The sequence below is a fragment of the Diachasma alloeum genome, unplaced genomic scaffold (genome assembly GCF_001412515.2).
Source record: "Diachasma alloeum isolate Michigan unplaced genomic scaffold, Dall2.0 Dall_scaffold_00294, whole genome shotgun sequence".
NCBI lineage: Eukaryota > Metazoa > Arthropoda > Insecta > Hymenoptera > Braconidae > Diachasma > Diachasma alloeum.
This window is the reverse complement of record NW_021680433.1, coordinates 720,400-744,002: the sequence shown is the minus strand read 5'-3', so window position 1 is coordinate 744,002 and position 23,603 is coordinate 720,400. Positions and strand designations below refer to the sequence as shown.

The 23,603-nt window shown below is 36.5% G+C and overlaps 2 protein-coding genes across 2 annotated transcripts in view; one reads left to right on the top strand and one right to left on the bottom strand.

Moving 5' to 3' along the window:
• Positions 1–23,603, bottom strand: part of LOC107039120 — a 163,919-nt gene that overhangs the window by 58,168 nt on the left and 82,148 nt on the right. Inside the window, exons 6-7 of the mRNA XM_015258589.1 lie at positions 6,669–6,826; positions 3,187–3,333 (exon numbers count right to left, since the gene is read on the bottom strand). Of these exons, the coding sequence (XP_015114075.1) occupies positions 3,187–3,333; positions 6,669–6,826 (305 nt within the window). The remainder of the gene's footprint in view (positions 1–3,186; positions 3,334–6,668; positions 6,827–23,603) is intronic.
• Positions 9,472–14,346, top strand: LOC107039168. Its single transcript, XM_015258653.1, has 4 exons — positions 9,472–9,643; positions 12,381–12,436; positions 13,088–13,211; positions 14,159–14,346. Exons 1-4 carry the CDS (start codon positions 9,526–9,528, stop codon positions 14,239–14,241), a joined length of 381 nt encoding a protein of 126 aa, XP_015114139.1. The 5' UTR covers positions 9,472–9,525; the 3' UTR covers positions 14,242–14,346.

The following is a 23,603-nucleotide window of genomic DNA, read 5'->3' as shown; positions in this document are numbered from 1 at the left end:
TAGCCGGGTGAACGTTGATTCCAACTATTTAAGCGACGGGCTATTCAGAACTATCAAAAGTATGTGGAAAAAGTGAAAACTGAAAGAAAAAAAATTTCACCGGGGGCCACAGGGTCAGATTTTCGGTTTTTAGTTGGAACAAGGGTCAGATTTGTTAACACTTTCATTTTTTATTTGCACAATGCATGCAAGCGGCGGGGCAAGAGTGGCTAGAATAGATTCTGCAACCTTCTCCGCTTGTTGGATAAAAATGTCAAGCCTCCGCATACATGCATCTCCCCTCCACCCTCCCGTGAAATGTCGATTTTCGAGATTAAACAAAAAACAATAACTGCATTTTTTATTTCAATAACCCATGAGTAAACAGGGATATGAACGCAGATTTAATATAGGCCCATAGAATTACGGGGACCGGCAAGGATTTGGAAAGTCTGAATGCAAGTCCTGCTTACACCTAACAAGTGCTGAAGTGGGACATAACCAGAGGTAGAAAGGTCTCGGAAGCACTTGGGAAGAGGCTTCCCAAGACCTATCCAGTTCTGAACGGAGAGACCTAAGTAGAATTTGTCAGGTCCAATTATTCGACTCGGGANGTTGGGTAAAAATGTCAAGCCTCCGCATACATGCATCTCCCCTCCACCCTCCCGTGAAATGTCGATTTTCGAGATTAACAAAAAACAATAACTGCATTTTTTATTTCAATAACCCATGAGTAAACAGGGATATGAACGCAGATTTAATATAGGCCCATAGAATTACGGGGACCGGCAAGGATTTGGAAAGTCTGAATGCAAGTCTTGCTTACACCTAACCAGTACTGAAATGGGACATAACCAGAGGTAGAAAGGTCTCGGAAGCACTTGGGAATAGGCTTCCCAAGATCTATCCAGTTCTGAACGGAAAGACCTAAGTAGAATTTGTCAGGTCCAATTATTCGACTCGGGTATAACCACGAAAAATTTTATTTTTCGCAGTTTTTACCTTCAAAATGCTTCTTGCACCGTAATTTTCATACGATTTTAGCTTTTCTTTTTTCAAAATATTCGTTACACTCCAAAGAATAAAGTTAAGCACCCGTTTTACTTTATTCGCAATGCAATAGATCATGAATAAATGAACTTAGCATTTCAGAAATCCTTCGCCGCCCAAAAGTTAGTCCCTATGGATTTCCGGAAAACATCTGAATGACTTAATTTATTGCATTCTCATAATTTACCAAGTTTTTCTATTTAAAAAAAAATCAGTCACCCTCATCTTATCCACGACTCATCCACAACTTCATGTTTGTCACGAGAAAATCGAAATTGAAGTGGTGAAAGATATACACATTGGAAGTTGGTCTTGAAGTTGAAAACGAGAATAACTATCCGCAGGGATACGGCGAAACTTTCTCACTCTTTCCTCCCTCTTTTCATTTTTTTCCCCGCGGTTTCATTCTTTTTCTCTCTGTTCACTCTCCTCGCAATTTTTTTCGCCGTTCTCTTTCCACTGGCAGCATTGTCGACGAGAAAATGTGCTTATCGAAGATCGCCCTGGGCGATACATGAAATTTTCGAGTGAGTAAAATAGTCGGGTGAAGGGGCGGAGGGGGGAGATGAAAAACGAGTGGGCCGGGAGATTACGTTTTCACGTCTGAGGCGGATTTGACAGTTATATATTATGTGTGTATTTTATCGTGAGTTCTATGGGTGAAGTTAGGAGGAATTGATCCGTGAAATTATCATTCGAGATTTAGTTTTTGATCGACATCCTTTTTTAAGTAGTTCACTGAGAGAAAAACGACGAGTTCTCAAACAAGTCTTGCTTGAGCCAAAAGTAACAGTAAGTAATGATGCTATTATTGTTATCTTTTCACTTGATTAAGAAGACATTGAAACTAATTTTAAAAAAATAAAAAAAAGATTTTTGAATAAAATTGTATACACTGACAGAAAAATTAATTTCATCAAGAGAATTTTCTTTGAACTAACCATCATTTGGCTGTTAATTTTCAAATAACCATGACTTCATAGTGAATACCAGTTATCTCTTCTTGAGATACATTTGATTGGGAGAAATCGAACTTCTCTAGAATTGAAGTTTCTTTTATTTGTCACAATAATGAGAGTATTTGATTTCTTTCTAGCCAAAAGTTTGCCACCTCCAGAAATTCGTTGGTTTACTCAAAAATCAAAATTATTCTCATGACTAAATACATTGTTAACTCAATCAACACAATCATACGTTCTTCCAAGTAAATTATAATTGAAGTGAGCATTTCGTATGTCGAATCAGGATGAATATTGTTACGCGGAAAAAGCTGAGATTGTAGTAAGATGTCGTTGAGTTGAAAGAAGTTTATCTTTCTTGACTATAAAAATCGCATTAGTTTACAATAACAGAATCACAGATTACGGCAATTCAACACAAACTTAGATATCACAAATTTCGTTCAATGTGATGTACGGAAAGCTCTATTTAAACATCGGCTTCATTCGAGAAAACAACATTCGATTCATTCCTCAATGTAATCATCTCCTAGGTACGAATTTTTGATCAATTCATGAAAGTAGAAAATTGCTCGACTGGAGATTATATTAAGTTGAAAAAATTGGAACTTTTTCATTTTTGTGGTGAATCCACGTGACTTGACGCCAAGGACTGTTTTATTCAGTTCAAGTATACGTATCTCAAGGAGAAATAATTGATATTCACCGTAGGATCTTATTTATTTGAAATTGGTTCAAGTATATAATACTTGTTCCAAGAAAGAAACATCGCAATAAAATAATTTTTTCCATCAGTGTAAACAATATGGTCTAACTCAACAGCGAATGGTGCGATTACCATCATATTCGGAGAGAATCAAGAGAATTAGTATTAATTTCTTAAGCCTTGAAAAAATTCTCAATATTGTCTTCAACCCATAAAAATGCAACTGATACCAACAAATTATACTCCCAAAATATCATCCCCAATTCTCATTACTTCGTCTGTCGAACAGAGACTCCAACTTTGAAACCCAAACGTTAAACTTTCGAATGTACGAAAATTGAGTGTTCAAACTTTTAATGCTAGGTACGACGATTGCAACCTGTCCGGAGGATTCGAAACGAGTGGTCCACTCCATCCATTCCACCGCCCCTTTTCTCGTTTCCCCCAAAAACTTCACGTAATTTGTTTCAGAAACTGGTGGACTGTACTTACTTGACTAGTCGATGGATCTCTCCTGTTACTTCCTCGACTTTGTTGTCAGAGAGGTCCAGTGAGGTGAGTCTGTTGAGATCGAGTAGCTCTCTAGGGATGGCTTTCAGATTGTTTCGGTCTAGTTGAAGCCCTCGCAGTCGGGGAAATCTTGAGCGAGATGAAGAGATTTTTTTTCAATTAAATTCTCATTTTCAGTAAGTGACAATTTTTCTAGTTTTTCGTTTGTCGGGGGTTATTGGAGGAAGGAGGAAAGGGATGAAGTTGGGCGTAATCTCAGTGGAAGTCTGGGAACATTTCCGATTTCAACCACTGGTCATGAACCCATTTTGTCCTGGTAGATCGAGAAACATAAAAAAATGAAGTTTTAGAGGGGAAAAAATAGTTCTTACGATAAGTCAAAAAGTAATGGGGTAAAATGGGTTCATAACCTGTGGATGAAATCGGAAATTTTCTTGGCTTTGCCATAAAACTTGATTTATTTGAATATCTCTTCTACCCGGGGTCGAATGGCCGATGCTATTGAATCAGCTAGACCTCGGTCTAGATTTGGCATGTCAAGTCTTGGCGACTCACTGACGACCAAATATCGGCTTCCGGATCCTTCCACGATCAAATGTCGACTGAACGTCAAACAGCGATCACCAAACAGTGATCGAGTCCCAAGTCTCGACCACTAATTGGGTACACTTCGGACGCCGAGATTTGATAAGGGTCAAATAGGAAAGACAAGTCAACTGATGCCAAGGATCAAACCCTCATAGGGTCACTGTCTAGCAGGGAAACCAAGCGCTATAATCCAACGGGCCAAATACAAGGGTCACGAGGGTCATAAGGGTCAAATAGGGGTAATAGCAGGACTACTTGTAAGGGTTGGAGGCTTTTATAAAAGGTCGAATGATCATAGGGGTCGAACGGATCATACAGGAAAACGCGTAAACAGATGCTAAGGGTCACACGACCATAAGATCCATATAAGGTTCAAACTGGAGACCTTAAGGGTCAAACACTTATAAGAATCAAATTATGATAACGGTCAAACGGGGGAAATAATTAGGAGGTTGAAAAATTCTCAACTTCTACAAATCACCTAGGAGAAAAAAAAGATCTTCATTTTCCATAGTGATAAACACAAATTCACTCAGTTCCATTCTTGGGAACGTTGTAAACTCATTATTCATTGATTCCTATCTTAAAAAGGAGAAAGGAAATCGATCTCGAAAATCTCGAATAAGCGTAAGCGTAAGATTGAAACCGAAGCGCCCCTACGTGAAGAAATGAGAAGGCGCGTGTACGGCACGCGCGGCCGATCTCGTATTAGTAAATAGGGTATTTACCATATTTATATTAAGTTTCATAATTAAAGAAAATTAGAGATTCAAATAAGAATACAATATTTTAATTCATATAGCCGATAAACTTCTTCGTAACTAACAACTCTACGGTGGTCGAGTGGGTAAAGTCAAGGACTAGGAACACGAAGGTTCCAGGATCGAATCCCGACGAGTCCAATTTTTCACTTATCATCAGGCCTCGGATTTCGATTCAACTAAAATTGTCCGCGGAACCGTAGCGGAATATTGTGGAATCTGAACCAAACTGTCAGATTTTGAATGGTGTGAAGTTGGAAAATTGAGGTTGGGGGTTTAACACGTAGAGTTGATGTGGGGATATGGTACAAGAGGTAAGTTATAACTAGAAACTCAATTTATTATTCTTAATTTAATTATTATTTTTATTAGTATGATTATTCTTAATAACCTGCTTGTGGATATCAGTGGTAAATAATCCGGATAAGTGGTCAACTTATCCGGAATAATTTCAGTCCGGCAGGTTACGAGGAACCTTTCAGCCAAAGGAGAAGAATTATCATCGGGTCTTTCAGCCATGAAAATGATCTTTGGACCGTTTATGGGAGTTTCGTGTATGGAAATCGAGGATAAGGAGTAAAGTTTTATTGTTTTGGTATAATTATCAGAGATTTTTTGGAGAAATTAAACAATTTTCTGTTGGGAATTTCTGATATTTCCATGATAATCAACTGATTATTTGATATAATTCTGCAGTTGATGGGTTAATTAACATGAAAACTGAAATTTAATTTTCTTGAAATGGTTTTTTAAATTCGAAATATGAGTTACGGTTGGGTCAGGATTGGATCAGGGTTAGGTTAGAGATGGATTAACGTTAGGTCAAGGTCGGATCAGGTTTGGGTCCAGGTTGGGTCAGGGTTGAGTCAAGGTTGAGTCAGAATTGGATCAACGTTGGGTCAGGCGGACAGCATACACACCATACACCTTTCACTGTCCCAAGTTTAGATCTAATCTGGGATCATCTTGGATTAGGGTTGGGTCCAGGTTGGGTCAGCCTTTACCCAACCCAGACCGAACCTGGACCCAATCTGAACCCAACCTTGACCCAACCCTGACTCAACCTTGACTCAACCCTAACCCAACCCTGACCCATATTTCGAATTTAAAAACCTATTTCAAGAAAATTCAATTTCAGTTTTCATGTTAATTAAGCCATCGAATGTGGAATTATATCAAATAATCAGTTGATTAACATGGAAATATCAGAAATTCGCAACAGAAAATTATTTAATCTCTCCAAAAAACCTCTGATAATTACCAAAACAATAAAACTTCATTCCTCATCCTCGATTTCCATACACGAAACTCCCATAAACGGTCCAAAGATCGTTTTCATTGCTGAAAGACCCGATGATAATTCTTCTCCTTTGGCTGAAAAGTTCCTCGTGACCTGCCCGACTGAAATCATTCCGGATAAGTTCACCACTTATCCGGATTATTTACCACTAATATTCACAAGCAGGTTATTAAGAATAATAATACTAACAAAAATATTAATTAAGTTAAGAATAATAATTTTAGTTTCTAGTTATAACTTACCTCTTGTACCTCTTATACCATATTCCTACATCAACTCCACGTGGTAAACCCCCAACCTCAATTTTCCAACTTCACACCATTCAAAATCTGATAGTTTGGTTCAGATTCTACAATACTCCGCTACGGTTCCGCGGACAATCTTAGTTTAATCGAAATCCGAGGCCTGCTCATCATTATCAGCAGTTATCGGCTTCTTTAGGAACGATCAGCCGAAGAATGTAAATTAAATTATAAAAAAATAATGTATTCATTGATTTTTTCAACTACTAAACATAAGTATTGGGTGGATCACGGGTGCCAATCATCGGCCGACGCTTGGCAACCAATATCGCTCCAACGTTATCAAACCAATAGCTACCCGAGGCTGGGTCAAGGCCGATTGAGGATCGGCACCCGAGACTCGGCGGCTCGGCTCCCAGTACTTGCCAAATCTTGGCCCATTTAACTTTTCGTCCTCGGGTAGTTTCCGAGATATTCACAGAAAAAGGAAAGAACAAAATTTGCGAGAATTTTTTTCCATTTAATTTAGATGTTTTTGTTTGTTGATGTGGTTGACATTTTTGTTCTAATTACCGTTTCAGAATTCCGAGATTGCTTTCCGCATACGCTAACATATTTCTTCCCAAGAGGATTTCTTCTGCTCCAGAGAAGGCCAGGGCGCTCTCTGGAATGCGGTAGAGTCCGGTGCTGTTGAGATCCAATTTCTTGGGGCCATTTGTCGTCTGTATCGCCTGGAACAATAAAATTTATGGTTGGTGGTGATGAGAATTGTTGGGGATGATTGATGCGAAGAATTAATGACGATGGAACTATCACCTCGTTCTCCAAGGAGTCAGTGTCAATTCCATCCTTATCGATGTCAAATTCTTCCATGATGGCGAATAATGTTCCAATGTGCACCATTCTCACATTTTTGAAATATTGTTATTGGGTTTTCTAGCAGGCGATTATGGTTTGGGGGGTTGAGGAGGACCGCTGTTACACTGTTAAAAATCTTCCCCTGAAATTTCCGGTAGGAGTCTTGGAATTTTCTAACAATTTACATTTCCACTGAAATTTCAAGGAATTTTGTCGCTGAAAAATCATAATTTCAGATAAAAATCCGTGGGGACTGTAAATTTCAATTTAATTATTCCGGGGGAATTAATGAAAAATCCGGAAAATTCCGAGAACTCTCTTCTTAAATTCCAGATTCCTCTGCATTTTCAGGAAATTCTTTTAAAAATTTCAGGAATTCTAAGATTTTTAAAGGAATTCCCTGACAATTTAAGGGAATTTGGCACTGAATATTTATTTTCGCTTGAAGATTCATGTAAATTGTCGAATTTTCGTATTCCTGCCGCGAAAAAATTGGACTGTACTTGAATTTTCAGAAAAACTTGAAATTTCATTGACGTTTTCTCCTTAAATCGCATTCCAGGTCTTTTTCTGGAAAATTCAGCTGCATTTTTTCAACAGTATAGGGGATTTTGAGACATTTTTAACGGTGATGTTATGGTCCACTAAATTCCGTCAAGTCGTTCCGTTCTCGATTTATCTTTCCCCGGACTCCATAATTTTTGGAAATTTTTATCATGTTATAGTTTCACTAGAATTTCAAGGAATTTTGTCGTGGAAAATTCCGGATTTCATGGGAAAATCAATGGATTAAATTTTAATGCAACCATTCTAAGAAAATTAATGGGGATGAGAAATTGTTAGGTAAAAAGGGGGTGACAATTGCACACATCTACAATGCTCTAAAAACAGCGCAATATACATATTAAAAAAAGGAAGGGAGAGAGGAAAGAGAGAGAAGATTTTCGCTTCGGAGTGGAAGCTTTGTAATCGAATTTAAGTTTTGGATTTTTTGTGTTATATTGACTCAGTATGATCCAAAACGTACGAAAATGCAATTTTAAGACCTTATCTTGAAAAATCGACATATCACAAAAAACATTTCTTGTTCGAGAAATATCGCATACATATTTGATCTCACGGAGAGTTCAGTAAAAATTACGGAACTCACAATTCGCTCACTGATTATGGAAGCAACTCAGAAAATTTAAGTGACGGTATCGTAATTTTTCACAGGAGATTGAAGTAAATATTACGGAATGCTCTAGAAAAATTTCGTGACAGTTCTGTAAAATTTTCTACAACCACATTTCGTTCCGGAATTATGGAAAAGATACGTAATTTTTATCAAATATTTCTCTCCGTGTAATTTATGGTAGGTTTCAGACAAGAAATCGGTGCTCTTCGGACTAAAGAGGAAGTTACTGAATGAAAAGGTGATGTCTTTTTTCGAAATGAGATAGTATTCCCTAAAAGACAAGAATAGTTTGACAAAAGGAAAAGAAGATATGACTTCCCTTCGAACTCGAAGCGATTGAGCGTAAGCGACGGTTATATTTTTTTAATATCTGGAGGTTTTCCTCTGCATAAACTCTCTATTCATTCGATATGCAGGAGGTGAGATATTTGGCGCAAGAAATTAGTTTTGTGATATTGTGACGATATTTATCTCAATGCAACAAAGTTTTTCTTTAATTGGTTGTTAATGAATGGACAGAACTGATTTTTTTCTTTCAAATGCAGATATTGTTGAGCCCTATCGATAGCGATTACTTAAAATTTAATTTATCGGTTAGTTTTTAAAATTTTCGGAAATACAGTGTTTACTCCCCAACATTTCGGTTCCCTAACATTTCAGTCGGAGAAGTTGACTTCCTCCACCATCGACAACGTACATGTGTTGGGTAAATCTTTGTGTCCCTCTGCGCGACGAGACTGCGCAGTAAAATTACTCTCGGCGTGTGAGAGTGAAACAGGTAGATTCTTTCTCTCTGTTTATCTCTTTTCTAGCTCCGCCTCCAACGGAAGAGTAAGGGCTTCCCGAACATTCAATTCCTTGAATTCTGGCCCTAGAGGCTAAAACGTTAGGGAATAACCCCTCTATAAGAGCAATTTTTTACCTGTTTTCTTTTTCTGTCTCTCTCATTTTTTCTGAGAGATATAATAAGGGGTCACTACAATATTAGTCATTTTTCAATGTGAATTGGGTAATTTATTCGATTTTAATGAGAAGGTCTTACAATATTCCGCAACGTTTTAGTTTTTCGAATGAATAACAAAAAACAGAAAATGAAAAAAATGAAATAAAATGAAAATCAAGATAGCGAAGTTCTCAATCGCGAAAAAGTCTGCAAGTTTCTTTATATTCTTATGCTATCGTATTCCACGTGTCAAGAAATTCCTGAAGTTTAGATTTTTCCAACGCCAAGATATTATCATGCAACACTAAAATACTCCATTTATTGTTAGTGCGATAGTTTATGCGGAAATCATAGGAAAATATTTCTGTCGGTATAAATATTGATGAGTTGCCCCAACACCGGCCATTGTAAGTGTTTTTCAAATTTTTAATAAAGCTGAAAGTTCATATAAAATGGCGAAATTCGTCCATTTTGTAATCCTGGGTCTTCTCACAATCATCCATGTGGCAAATTGTGACAACAATAGAGAGTACTTATTCAGGAAATACGTGAATATTTGTAGAAAAAAAAGTATGCCAATAGTAAATTGCATATCAGAAATCTGTTCTTATCACAGAGAAAAAAAGTTTTTATTTTCGGGGCCATGTCACTGATTTTTATGAATCTGTCAGCAATTATTGGTGCTATTAGACACTGATCAAAATGACCCTGATCATTGGTGATTTTTATCACTGAAATATGGTGAGAGATTCCGAAAAATTATAGATGAAAATTAGAAATGAGTGCCCGACAATTAGTGATGATGTCATTAGATAATAGTGATAATGTCTCTGAAAATTGGTGACAAAATCACAGAATGTTAGAATTGTGCACTCACTGAATTTCACAGTCACGAATTCCAAAGAATTGGGAATACATTCCTGAACATCACTGACATATTCCTGAAAATCAAAACCTTTTTTGCTCTGCGATGAAAAGCGATAAGTGTAAATGAACTCTTCTTCAGTCTATTCTGCACTACCGGGAATTCTTTTGAAACTTGAGTAGAAGCTGCATTTGAATTTTCAATGCTGTGAATTTGAATTAAAGTTGCGATCAAGTCAATCATAGAATTTTTTGTTCATCTTGAAACTTAATTTTCCACGTTTGGCGATCATTGTGATTTTAAGAACAGCTTAAATTCTCAAACTCATTGTAAAAATTTAACATTACATTCGGTTGAATTTCCGGTAGATTGAAAGAATACCCTAAATTTTCACAATTTACAATAATTTTTATTGTTATATGGATAGGAAAATTGTAATTTGACTGACTGAATTTCATCAATTTTTATCCCGATATATATAAATCTATAAATACATATATTCTATAGAGTATATAGAATAGCCACTCTAAACCAGATAGGCTACATTAGCGGAGGATTAATTTACATTCATCGTTTTGTGTGTTGAAGATAACCCCCGGGTTCGTAATCGGGTAGAGTATTGGTATTTTGCAAAAATTCGGAAGCATAAAAGTCAACTATACTTTGCAAATTATTTTTGTTCTCAAATTTTTTCTTTCTTTTTTCAACAAATATATTAGAGCCATGGGATTCGAAGCCCGCTACGTCCACGTCATGAATCCTGCACGGAGAGAAAAATACATTAAAAAGTAAAAAGAACCTTCCTTAAAAATTAGTGTATCTCATCAATGAGAAAATAGAATGCTGTTCACCCAGTTTTTCGGAAGAGTCACATGAGAAACTACGGAAAACGCATGAAAAATTAGTGCACGACTCACAAAAATTAGGGTGCCACATATGAATGTTTCAGTACGGGATACCACTTTTTCAATGTCTCCCTCTACTTTCTTGTGCCCCCTTCGATACGTCCCATGCGTTGGTGAGAAGGTACACTAATTTTCGAGAGATTTTTCTCTCCATGTGGGTTACGCTAAGAGCTGGTGAGATTAGATTAGCCCATTCCGGTGCCAAGCGTCTCCCCACTTTTCGCCATTTTATAGTGGTGTGCGTACGCCACCGCGCATTCCTAATGGTACACTGATACACTGAGTCGCCCCCCTCTCTCTTCACACCTATACATTTCGTGATCTTGGCACCGCAATGGCTTAAAACCTCACTGCTCGTGTTGGAAAACAATTGAATTTCAAAGGTATAGCTCTAAATTGTTCATTATTAAATGAATTTTGCGTTTAGAAGGAAGGCGTAGGTGGGTCAACATAAAGCCTGTACATCGAAATGAGCCCCTACATAAAAAGATAGGTGACTCACCAGGAATCCCGGAGAAAATAGACCAAGAGAAATTTTCAAGTTGGGTTGTTTTAGCATGTTTTGGGTGCGTGGGCTTTTTTTCCTGGTCTATTTTTTCCCCTCTGACTTATAAAGGTTTAAGATTAAACAGGTGTAAGCTAGCTCATAGACAATGGCTGTAGAAACACGTCTCGCAACACTTTAGACCCTTCAAATTTCTGATACCCAATTTTTTCCTACATTTTATAATATTTTTCTCGTTTTGAAATCGAAGAATCGCACACAGTAGGACCCAAAAAGTTCCTTATAAATATTGTTTTGTACCAGGATGTAAAAATACAACAGGGACAATTATACAAGCACGACTTTCGACACTTTGACACAGATTTAAACCCATAAAATCTATCAACACAGTCACGTCTACCGTCGGTAAATTCCCCGAGCACGCCGTTTCAAAATAATTTTTCAGCACAAACTTCATTTGTTAGTGCCAATATATTTTTTTTATCCACTTTTAATAATTGTTTCAAACATAACCCTCTCGATTTGTTTTGGTTGCTAGTAGGCGCTGCTAGTAGTCGCAAGGGGAACTTGATTCCGGTGAGTTGACGTCATGACCCCTAAAAAGTGTCCAAAATTGATGCATTTTTAATCAATTATTACAAAATATCCAGACCAGCTTTCGGAAAACTTTTTACTCTGAAATGGTTCATAGACTACAAACACTCTATTCATTTAAAAATTTTCGAAAAGTGGACTCTATGCAAGTTCCCTATTATTTTAATAATGATTATTTTTTAATAATTATTTTAATTATTATTATTCTAATAATGATTATTAAATGATTATTATAATGATTATTAAATAATAATTATAATTATTATTAGCGCCAGGTGTAATTACTTGCGAGTGATATTTACTTTTTCACTAGAGTTCTGCTGAACATTTCCGAACGTCCAATTACTATGACCCGATTACTAAAATCCAGGGGTAATTTTCAACTGATTTTTTTTGTGTACTGTTGAAAAACATTTTATAGTAAAAATTTTAATCTAGTATCGCAAAAAAGTACAACGGCTGTAGAAGAATGCATATTGGAAACTGCTAAAATTGTAAGTAGCTCATAATCCTCTAATAGTATCTTTCGTCACTAGGCCGAAAGAAATTTTTCTGGCGGATATGAGCGAATATGAATCATATGAGCTAGAAAATTTTTTTTCGGCCATGTGACGAACGATATGTCTAGTCACGACTGCCGTAGGCAGGCGTACTCATATTTGAATATTTGATTTTTCAATGAAAATATTTCCTGAAATTTCAGTGGAAGTTGAACACGATAAAATTTTTGGGAATTTGGCACGGGAAATTCAGACGAAAATTTTCAAGAGTGTAGGGAAGCAATCCGAAACTCACTAATTATTTTTCAACTCTTGTAGTATTATTACTTATTATTTTTTGCATTCGGATATGGCCCAAAACTCACGTATTCCCAAGATTTTTCCACTTTTTATCACAATATTTAACAGTTATTTGGTGAAAAAAATGTAAAGCCAAAGAGAAACTCTTAAAAACTAGGCTGGCATTATCAATTCAATACCTAGTCTCGATGCACTTCATGTGATTGAATTCAACGCTTTAATTGGAGAAGGAACGACTGCCAAATTATAACTTTTAACCTTACACTCAGAGAAAAACGACAAAGTTCTCAAACGTTCTCAAAGTTTCTTTCTCATTCACTTTCAAGTTTCAAATCTCATTCACAGTTTGATGGGGCGCAGGGTCGAGTGAATGTCAAGCTATTCAGAGATATACTTGAAAAAATAATGGACCCGAGTGTACGGGATCAGAATCCTCCTGTCGTGGCGAAATTCAAGAAGTGTGTAAAAGGTAAAGCGTAAAAATATAATTTAACAAAAGACCCTGGGATTACATTAAACTTAACGTTCTTTGTGTGTTCACAAGAAATATAAGACAATTCATTAAAGAAGAAATATAATTCGGTTGAACAAGATAATATAAATCGATAAATGATGTACGATAGAAGGAAATGATGTACAAAATGAAAATTCGGAAGCATATTGCCAATTTGTTAGAAAAAATAGCTACACTAGATGAAGCAATTTTCCACCTCTTTGTTGATACACTGACAGAAAAAATTATTTTTATCAAGGGGGCGTTCCATGCTGTTTTAATCGACTTCTTTTTGATTTTGCTGAAAACTTGATATAATATAGAAATACTCCAAGCTTACCTAAAATTCTTATTGAAAAAAAACATTTTTTTTTTCGAAATTTTGTGACGAATCAAAATTTTCACGTTGGAACAGATGAGTGATTTTGAAAAAATTACAACTCGATAAATACCAATTTTAGTGACTAAGTGCAAAAGAACTTTTTTAATTGAAAGCTCAATTTAAACATCGGTTTCATTCGAGAAAACAACATTCAATTCATTCCTCAATGTAATCATCTCCTAGGTACAAATTTTTGATCAATTCATGAAAATAGAAAATTTTGGGACTGGAGATTATGGTAGGTTAAAAAAATTGAACTTTTCCATTTTTGTGGTGAATCCATGTGATTTGACGTCAAGGGCTGTTTTATTTGATTCAAGTAAATGTACCTCAAGAAAAAATAATTGATATTCACTGTAAGATCTTATTTATTTGAAATTGGTTCAAGTATACAATACTTTTTCCAAGAAAGAAACATGTTAATAAAAATAATTTTTTCTATCAGTGTATTTTAATATTTTTTCCGTAAAACTATTTACAGTATTTTGTTATCAAATTTTCATAAATAATTTTCATTCGAATCCTCGAATTATTATTGCAGGGAAAAATTTCAGTTCTGCAAAGGACCTAGTTCAGGCGTTGCAAATGTGCAACTTTAATACAGCCGTCTTATACAACTTTTGAATAAGTGATTTCCAGCATTTCCATGTATCGAAAAAGGCAATGTGGAATTCAATGTAAGAATTGCGACGCTAATAAACTGAATAATAAAAATATTGTAATGAATAATTAATTTCGTTGAATAATTATTTTCCCACCGAAACCAAGAAACTGTTGATTCAAAAAAGTTTCTGAAGTTTAAAAAAAAAGATAGTTTTTAGTTTTTAGGAAAAATTTTCTAGGGCCAATGATTGCATTCTGATTTTCATTGATTTTTGGATTAGATCAGAAATGTTTTTCTGAAATGTTTTTCTATTTTTTGGTAGTTTTCAGGAAATTTCAATTGTGAAAAAACAATAAAATATCTTGTGATGAAAAATTCGGACTACTTATTCTACCATGAAACGAATTCGTACCTTCATTAAAATTGATGATCTTTTCAAGACTATTTTTCTGCTAGAAATTATGAAAAAGATTCTAGAATCCAGCAGAATGCATGTTAAAACCATAGTCTTTTTAGTCTTAAGGAAACTTTAAACTCGAATTGATCGGAATTTTCATAATTAATTCCAGAGATTTCGTCTCTGAAAATCATTTGAAAAATCAAGTTTTTAAAATACTACATGTTCTACGGTTTCTAGGATTGAGATTTTTTTTTTCTTGAAACCAGAATTTTTTTCTCCACGCACAATACTAAATTTACACTAGGTAGATCTCCTAAACGTAAAGAATTAAACCTATCAAGTTAAAGATGTCATTTGAGACATCTCACGAAATTGAAGTTCTCAATAAAAAAATTCCCAGGAAAAGAAATGTAATCCACGACGCACACAGCGTGGAGTTTATCGCGAGAAATAAAGCTGCTAGGAGCGAAAAGAATTTAGAGCCAACATATTGAGTATTTCTTATAGGTAGAATAGATTGTCTGTCATATTGAGATATTCAATATATAGAGAATTCCGTGGTATTTGAATAATCTGATGGTGCCTTGAAAATAAATTTTGCAGTGAAAATGGCTGGGTTATGTATATTCCACACTGAAGACATGAGAATTCGGGTTAGTGTATCATGCACATGAATATATTTTGGTGAAATGTATTCAGTCTTCCGTGACTTCTGTACTGAATTTATTGTATTTTCCAATATTCCAATTTCCTGCATCAAGGAAAAATGAAATGGTGAATAATCATGGAATAGTTGTACTCATAGGGTTGTTGGGGTGGAAAACGCGTTGGGTTTTTGGGTCGTGTGGGTTCAATTAATTATTTATGCAATGGAAACACGAAAATTCAGTAGTAAAGTCGATTTAGTCAGACGTGGAATCTCTATTAATTGATGGTTTATTTAGGGAAAATATCAACAGAAATTTTTTATACACATTTATATTTCGTATCAAAATTCCTCATCATCGATAAATTTTAATAATTACTAATTCAGTAGCGAAGCCGTAAACCGGGTCAAGTCCGTTTTGACTATTCGCCAGTTTTTGACGAATATCTCGGAATCTAAAAGAGAGAAAAATTTTTGTGATGACCTTTTTCGTAGAGCCAATTAAGGATTATAAAAAAGGTCATGAGAAAAATTCTGCTATCTCTCTTAGATTGCAAGATATTAATCCGTAATTGGTCAAAAATAAAAATCGACTTAACCCGGTTTACCGCTTCGCTACTGAATTGTATATACATAGAGGTTTGGTTACGTGAAATTCTGAAATTTTATTCATGTTCAAATTTTTTGGGAGAAAATTCTGTCGTACTCCTTCACACAGAATATAGGGAAGATTACACTGATTACAAATGATTGCAGTGATTACAAATGATTACCACTTGATTACCAAAACTTGATTACAAATATGGTAATCATGTGATTACAATGATTACATCGATTTCACTGGGATTACAATTGATTACATCAGCGAGTGACACCACGATTACGCCTGTGAATAGCCCCTTCGTTCCAGTGGCCACCGACTACCCCATACAATCGAGCTGTCACTTGACCGCCCTCTAGCTGCAGAATCTAGCAGCCCTATAGAAACCCTGAGTAGCATTACCCACAATCCCACAAACTCGGGGCGGATTATCCACAAGCGCGGAGGCTGATAAAATAGCCAATACTAACTGATGAAGATATTTTTCTGCTATCGAAAAGGTCGCAATGGATGTGGAAATGTATAACGAACATATATTTCGCACTCCATTCAATTACGGGCGAACTGAAAATTTGAAAACTTTCAAATTCTGGGGTCGAAATATTTTAAGAATTGAGGAGGAAATTATGTGGATTTTTTTAAACGATGTTTCCACGAGAGAAAATTGAAAATTTCTGTTGAAATTACTTGTTATTAAATGTTTGCATAATAAAGAAAGAAAAATTTTTTTTTCCGTTCAGCATTACCCGTTGAGCGGTACAGACACCAAACACCGAGTTGTGTCACGTATTCCTTAACATAAATCGAATTTCAGATCCAGTTAATGAATTTTTGTTTTTGTTTTTTATGTGAATCTGTGGATAGAACCTACAAATCCGTAGACGCAACTAATTGCGCAACAAATTCAAGCAACACCCATTCCAGAGTCCATCACCATCAAATCAGCCTAAAAAACTACACCTCAACATGCGCCAGTGCAATACCCTACTTGCATACGTTATCTATTTTTTCCCCGTTCGAGCGGAGGAAGTAAAACGAGTGAAAGCCGATACATCACCCATTCGTCTTTTGTCCTGTCTGCAGGAAAAACGCCCGATTCACCAATCCCCGCTTCGCCAATCCCCACATACGCTTTGTTGTCTGATGCATAAACGCAGAGTACCAAGTAGTTTAAATTCGTTCTCTCTCTAGATCTAACCCGCTAGTTTCACTTCCCATACAAACCAACATTTGAGCTAGAGTTTGTGTGGGCCCATATACTCTGATCCCAGATTTATTGCCTCGTCACATCGTTTATGCATTCACCAGCAAAGTTACTCGTGTCAGCGACATGACGGTGGATTGGGTTGTCGTGTAAAAGGGTAAATGACAGATGGAAATAGGGGAGAACTGATTTTCTCCAGATTTTTCAACGTTTTCTGGACGTATTGAGGGTAATTGCGGGGAAGGAGAGGTCTGAGGTACTTTCTTGGTCGATTTTTGGAGGATAAAGTGGGTAAATTGAGCCAACATCCTAGATGACTCAATTCCTAGTTTGGATAGCGAAGGATTCATAAATATGAATTGATTAATGTAAAAACTGAAAACATTATCGATTCGAGAATAAAAATGCTGTTAATTTGTGAGCCCGGATGTTCTTGATTGAAGAACACCATATTGAGAAAAAAAGGCCCGGGACCGAATTACCAATACTTGAATGAGCCAAGCCTCGGCCTAAAATTGGCATGTCACATGGCCATTGGTCGAATCCCGGGTCTCGACCAATAATTGGGTAAACTTCAGACACCGAGACTTGATAAGGGTCAAACAGGAAAGAGAAGTCAACCGATCTCAAGAGTCAAACCTTCATTAAGGTCACTATCTAGGAGGGAAACCGAGCGCAATAATCCAACGGGCCAAACATTCACAAGGGTCGCGAGGGTCATAAGGGTCAAATAGGGGTAAAAACAAAACTACTTATAAGGGTTGGAGGCTTTTATAAAAGGTCGAATGATCATAGGGGTCGAACGGATCGTACAGGAAAACGCGTAAACAGATGCTAAGGGTCAGACCATCGTAAGGTCCATATAAGGTTCAAAGGAGACCTTGAGGGTCAAACTCTTATAAGGGTCAAATTATGATAACGGTCAAACGGGGGAAATAATTAGGAGGCTGAAAAATTCTCAATTTCTACAAATCACCTAGGAGAAAAAACGATCTTCATTTTCCATATTAATAAACACAAATTCACTCACTTCCATTCTTGGGAACGCTATAAACTCATTATTTATTGATTATTAGTAAATAGGGTGTTTACCATACCTATATTGAGTTTTATAATTAAAGAAAATTAGAAAATCAAATAAGAATACAATATTTAATTCATATAGCTGATGAACTTCTTCGTAACTAACAACTCTACGGTGGCCGAGTGGGTAAACCGGGTAAAGTCAAGGACTAACAACCCGAAGGTTCCAGGATTCAATCCCGGTGAGTCCAACTTATCACTCATCATTATCAGCAGTTATCGGTTTCTTTAGGAAGGATTAGCCGAGGCATATAAATTAAATTATAAAAAAATAATGTATTAATTAATTTTTTCAACTATTAAAAATAAGTATTGGGTGGGTCACTGGTGCCGATCATCGACCAATGCTTGGCAACCAATATCGGCCCAACGTTATCAAACCAATAGCTAGCCGAGGCTGGGCCAAGGCCGACTGAGGATCGGCACACAAGACTCGGCAGCTCGGATCCCAGTACTGTCCAAATCTTGACTCGTTTGACTTTTCGTCCCCGGGCTGGTCTCGTTTTACGGTATCGTCCTGCTAAACGTCATTTATCCCGTCTGAACATGGCCTCCGCAAGTACTACTTCTGGCCTCAGTGACGATAAAGTGTTTTTTGACCCGTGGGAGGTGNTATCTAGGAGGGAAACCGAGCGCAATAATCCAACGGGCCAAACATTCACAAGGGTCGCGAGGGTCATAAGGGTCAAATAGGGGTAAAAACAAAACTACTTATAAGGGTTGGAGGCTTTTATAAAAGGTCGAATGATCATAGGGGTCGAACGGATCGTACAGGAAAACGCGTAAACAGATGCTAAGGGTCAGACCATCGTAAGGTCCATATAAGGTTCAAAGGAGACCTTGAGGGTCAAACTCTTATAAGGGTCAAATTATGATAACGGTCAAACGGGGGAAATAATTAGGAGGCTGAAAAATTCTCAATTTCTACAAATCACCTAGGAGAAAAAACGATCTTCATTTTCCATATTAATAAACACAAATTCACTCACTTCCATTCTTGGGAACGCTATAAACTCATTATTTATTGATTATTAGTAAATAGGGTGTTTACCATACCTATATTGAGTTTTATAATTAAAGAAAATTAGAAAATCAAATAAGAATACAATATTTAATTCATATAGCTGATGAACTTCTTCGTAACTAACAACTCTACGGTGGCCGAGTGGGTAAACCGGGTAAAGTCAAGGACTAACAACCCGAAGGTTCCAGGATTCAATCCCGGTGAGTCCAACTTATCACTCATCATTATCAGCAGTTATCGGTTTCTTTAGGAAGGATTAGCCGAGGCATATAAATTAAATTATAAAAAAATAATGTATTAATTAATTTTTTCAACTATTAAAAATAAGTATTGGGTGGGTCACTGGTGCCGATCATCGACCAATGCTTGGCAACCAATATCGGCCCAACGTTATCAAACCAATAGCTAGCCGAGGCTGGGCCAAGGCCGACTGAGGATCGGCACACAAGACTCGGCAGCTCGGATCCCAGTACTGTCCAAATCTTGACTCGTTTGACTTTTCGTCCCCGGGCTGGTCTCGTTTTACGGTATCGTCCTGCTAAACGTCATTTATCCCGTCTGAACATGGCCTCCGCAAGTACTACTTCTGGCCTCAGTGACGATAAAGTGTTTTTTGACCCGTGGGAGGTGTAGAGCGCTCGCCGAAGGCTAACCTCCCAAGGGTCAAAGAGCACTTCTCCCACGTGTATCGAACCCTAGTCTTCATCGCGATGTGTAGAAAGTGGGATTTTACGCGAAGCGTAAAATTTTGCTTTACGCACAAGTGATGAAAAGTATATTTGAAACAATCGGGACACCACGTCATTAATTTCTTTCGGAGAAAATTTTACTGGTCTTTTGATGAGCACTTTCGACTCCATTGGGGGATGTTAAAATTTCCTCCAATTGAGAAATTGCTATTTTTGAGAGAAAGGACTGTTTCGTCACTCATGGGGAGGAAATGAAACTGGAGAATACGGATGTGGACATGTGAGGATATTACTCGGGTTATCTACCGAGACAAGATAGTTCCTCAAAGGAGGATGAAATGGTGAAGTCGTTCTCAAATGTAAAACTGTATCCAAGTTTCATGTCTCCCAGGTGAATGTCAGTGAGTAAAGTTTTCGAGAGCTGTCCACAGTACTGGGGGATATTATGCAAATACTAGCCTTTGGCTTTTTCGGAATTTATCCATAGAGTGGGAGTACATCTCACGTAATGAGAATAAACTCATGTCTTAATTTTCATGCATTCCTATATGAAATTTCAACGAATTTAGAAAACCGGATTTTCTTCAATTGATCTGTTAGAAACTTAATCTTGAAATGGGGATAAAAATTTGAAATGATTTAATTTATTGCATTCTCATAAGTTATGGAGCTTTTCTATCCTCAAATGTCGTTGATGAAGGCAGCAATAACTGTTGGAATCAAATAATAAATTATTTTTTAATTAATTGTTTGCATCAAACAAGAAATTTCATGAAATTTACATTTTTTTACTGTTCATTTTTTAAACTGTGTAGTACAGCTACTTCTAATTTTTTTCAGTAGCTGGAGAATATCATAAACATTATGTATAAAAAATAAGAGCAATCGTAAGAACACCCTGTTTTCTATGGACATACACTGAGAAAAAAACGACAAAGTTCTCAAACGAGTCTTACTTGTGCCAAGAAAATCGTTTTTTGAAAATGATCAAAAAAGGATTTTTTCGTGCCAAGCATGCAGAGAGTGCGCCGGAATGAAAATGAGAGGTGCGCCGGAATTTTGTCGCAAAAATAGATTTAGTAGTTCAAAAAATTGCACTCTGTACACGCAAGAAATGCCATTTTTAGCACTACTCCTTCGTTATTCGATACTCCCATATGTATTTTGTTCCCGAAAAATCTTTGTTTTATGCGAAATAAGGGATAGTAGTTTTTCATTTCGGCTGTCTAATAATCACAGACAAGAAATTAACCCTTAAATGAAACAATAATAATGATATGATAGCAATCTTGTAACTTAGGGATAAAATATTTGTTGATAAATTTTCCTCTAGGTATATAAGATATTTTCATCCTGAAAAGGCACCGTCTGGTGTGACTTATCCGCCTCTTGAGACAAATATTTCGTCGCTGTCGAAAGCAGAACAATCATTCATGTTTGAGACTTTCAAATTCAAACCAAACAAATTATTTTTTGGCAATTTTCAACTAGCGATTTTGTTGGCCCAAACAAGACTTGTTCGACAACGTGTTTGTTTTTCTTTTAGTGTACTTCAAGACATAGGATTCATTCATTCTCGTCCTCTCCTCAACAAAATAAGCCTCAAGTTGTTAAACCCAAACTGAACAAGAAAGTGACCTGGCCGTGTTCACCAGTGCATAACAAAAAACCCATCCACCAAGACAGAATATATTTTCATTAAGGTCCAACGATTGCATTCGCTTAACCCAATGACACATTTGCCTTCTCCCCTCATTAATGTCTACTTCACATGATGATAATAATTGTTTCGTTTCTGTGATTATGTCGAACGATATACCTACGCAGTATGTTTTCGTACCGATGATAATCGGCTCTGCGTTGGTAATTGGCGGAGTCACCGAGGTGAAAGAGAACAATGGCCGAGTGGAATGGAAATATGTGAAGTCGTTACCGAATCCCTCGTTTTCTTCGATTATTTCCAGCATTTGTTACTTTCAAATCGAATGAATTCAAGCTGAAAATTATTGGCTGAAACTTGCAGCACACTTATTGAAATTTTTTTTACTATTATTAAGTGACAGTTTCATTGAAATGTCAGGGGATTTCATTATTGAACAATCACGATAAGGAAGTCTCATATTTTTTTTACGAAGAAATTATTGAAATACATGGAAATATATGTTCGTTATACATTTCCACATCCAATGCGACCTTCTCGATAGCAGAAAAATATCTTCATCAGTTATTATTGGCTATTTTATCAGCCTCCGCGTTTGTGGGTAATTCCGCCCAGGGTTACTATAGGGCTGCTAGACTCTGGAGCTAGAGGGCGGTTGAGTAACAGCTTGATTGTTTGGGGTAGTCGGTGGCCACTGGAACATCGGGTAAATTCAGGATAATTTATTATTATTCACGTGAAATCTTTCTCAAAATGGAGCCAAAGAATGGAAACGGAGGATGAAAATAGGAAAAATTATAACAGTTGGTCTGCATTGCTAAAAAAAGTCATCAAAACAAAGTAGGCGGTCTTGGACGCATGCCGGGCGGTATTACCCTCAAAGTTTGATTCCATCGCTCACTGGCCGATGACAATTGGATTACATAATTAAATATGTTTAATGTTAATAAAAAAACTCTCCTCTTCACATTTTCGAGTAAACACCTCGAAGAAGCCATTCTAATCGTTTATGACTCTTTATAGAGTGCCAAGCTGGAAAAAAGACTCATTTCCCGAATGGAAATTCCGGTCAGGTCTTGATCAAGTTTGGATCAGGTTAGACCTGACCACTGATCAGGTATTGATCAAGTTGACGGATCCGGTCTTGACCAGACATGTAACGCCTCTGACCAATCCGGATTTGATCAGGACGAATGGATCCGAACTTGATCAAGTCAACTGTATGAAAACCGGATGACCTGTCTGTCAGTATCAATAAAAATTATCAATGATAATTAATCCAAAACAAAAGATAATTCAATTCTTCCACCGTAGGCCGCCTCTCTTAATGAATCTCTATACTGTTATTACGTCTGAAAAAGCTTATTATTTTTTTACCGATGCTAGGGATCGAACCGGGGACCCTATGATTGCCCATCCTATGCCCTAACCACTACGCTATCGCGCTATTACTATGGAGTAAACTGTACATTGCCTATATGATTTTTATCGGTATTCGTTGAATTTACGATTATTCCTGATCTCGCGGATGTGCGTGTGTATTCTCAGAGATAAAATATGTTCAATTAAATTTTTATTTACTTCATTAATGAATAATAATAATGATAATAACAATAACACTAATAAATAAATTGACATTTGGTAATATTTTTCTCAAAATCATTTGCGTGTAAGTTTGATACTCCTCTAATACGTATTTACGGCATCATCATCCCTCCCTTCTGTCCATTTGAGAAGGGCTGGCTGTTAATTAAATTGATTAATTAAATTAAATTCATTAAATTAAATTAATTTAATTTATTTTAATTATAGTATAATGATCCTTTTTAAAGATTGAAAATAATTATTGATAATGGTTGATAAAAGTTAATTTGAATAGTATAATAATAGTTAATTAAATTATCCGAAAAATTTATTAAAATTAATGTCAGGTGTACCGGATCTGAATCTGATCATTTTCTCTTCAATTGACCCCGTTCAAATGCCGATCAAAGATATCAAATCGGAATTTGATCAAATTGGGGTCAGGCAGCCGACCTCCGGGGGAAATCGTGCCTACCTGATCAGAACTTGAT

What these genes read in the sequence shown, in the direction of transcription:
- LOC107039168 (XM_015258653.1), top strand. Translation starts at nt 9,526, where the DNA reads ATGGCGAAATTCGTCCATTTTGTAATCCTGGGTCTTCTCACAATCATC. An exon ending in TATTGGAAACTGCTAAAATT is followed by an intron (nt 12,437 to 13,087) that starts GTAAGTAGCTCA and finishes TCTCATTCACAG; the next exon opens with TTTGATGGGGCGCAGGGTCG. An exon ending in ATTCAAGAAGTGTGTAAAAG is followed by an intron (nt 13,212 to 14,158) that starts GTAAAGCGTAAA and finishes TTATTATTGCAG; the next exon opens with GGAAAAATTTCAGTTCTGCA.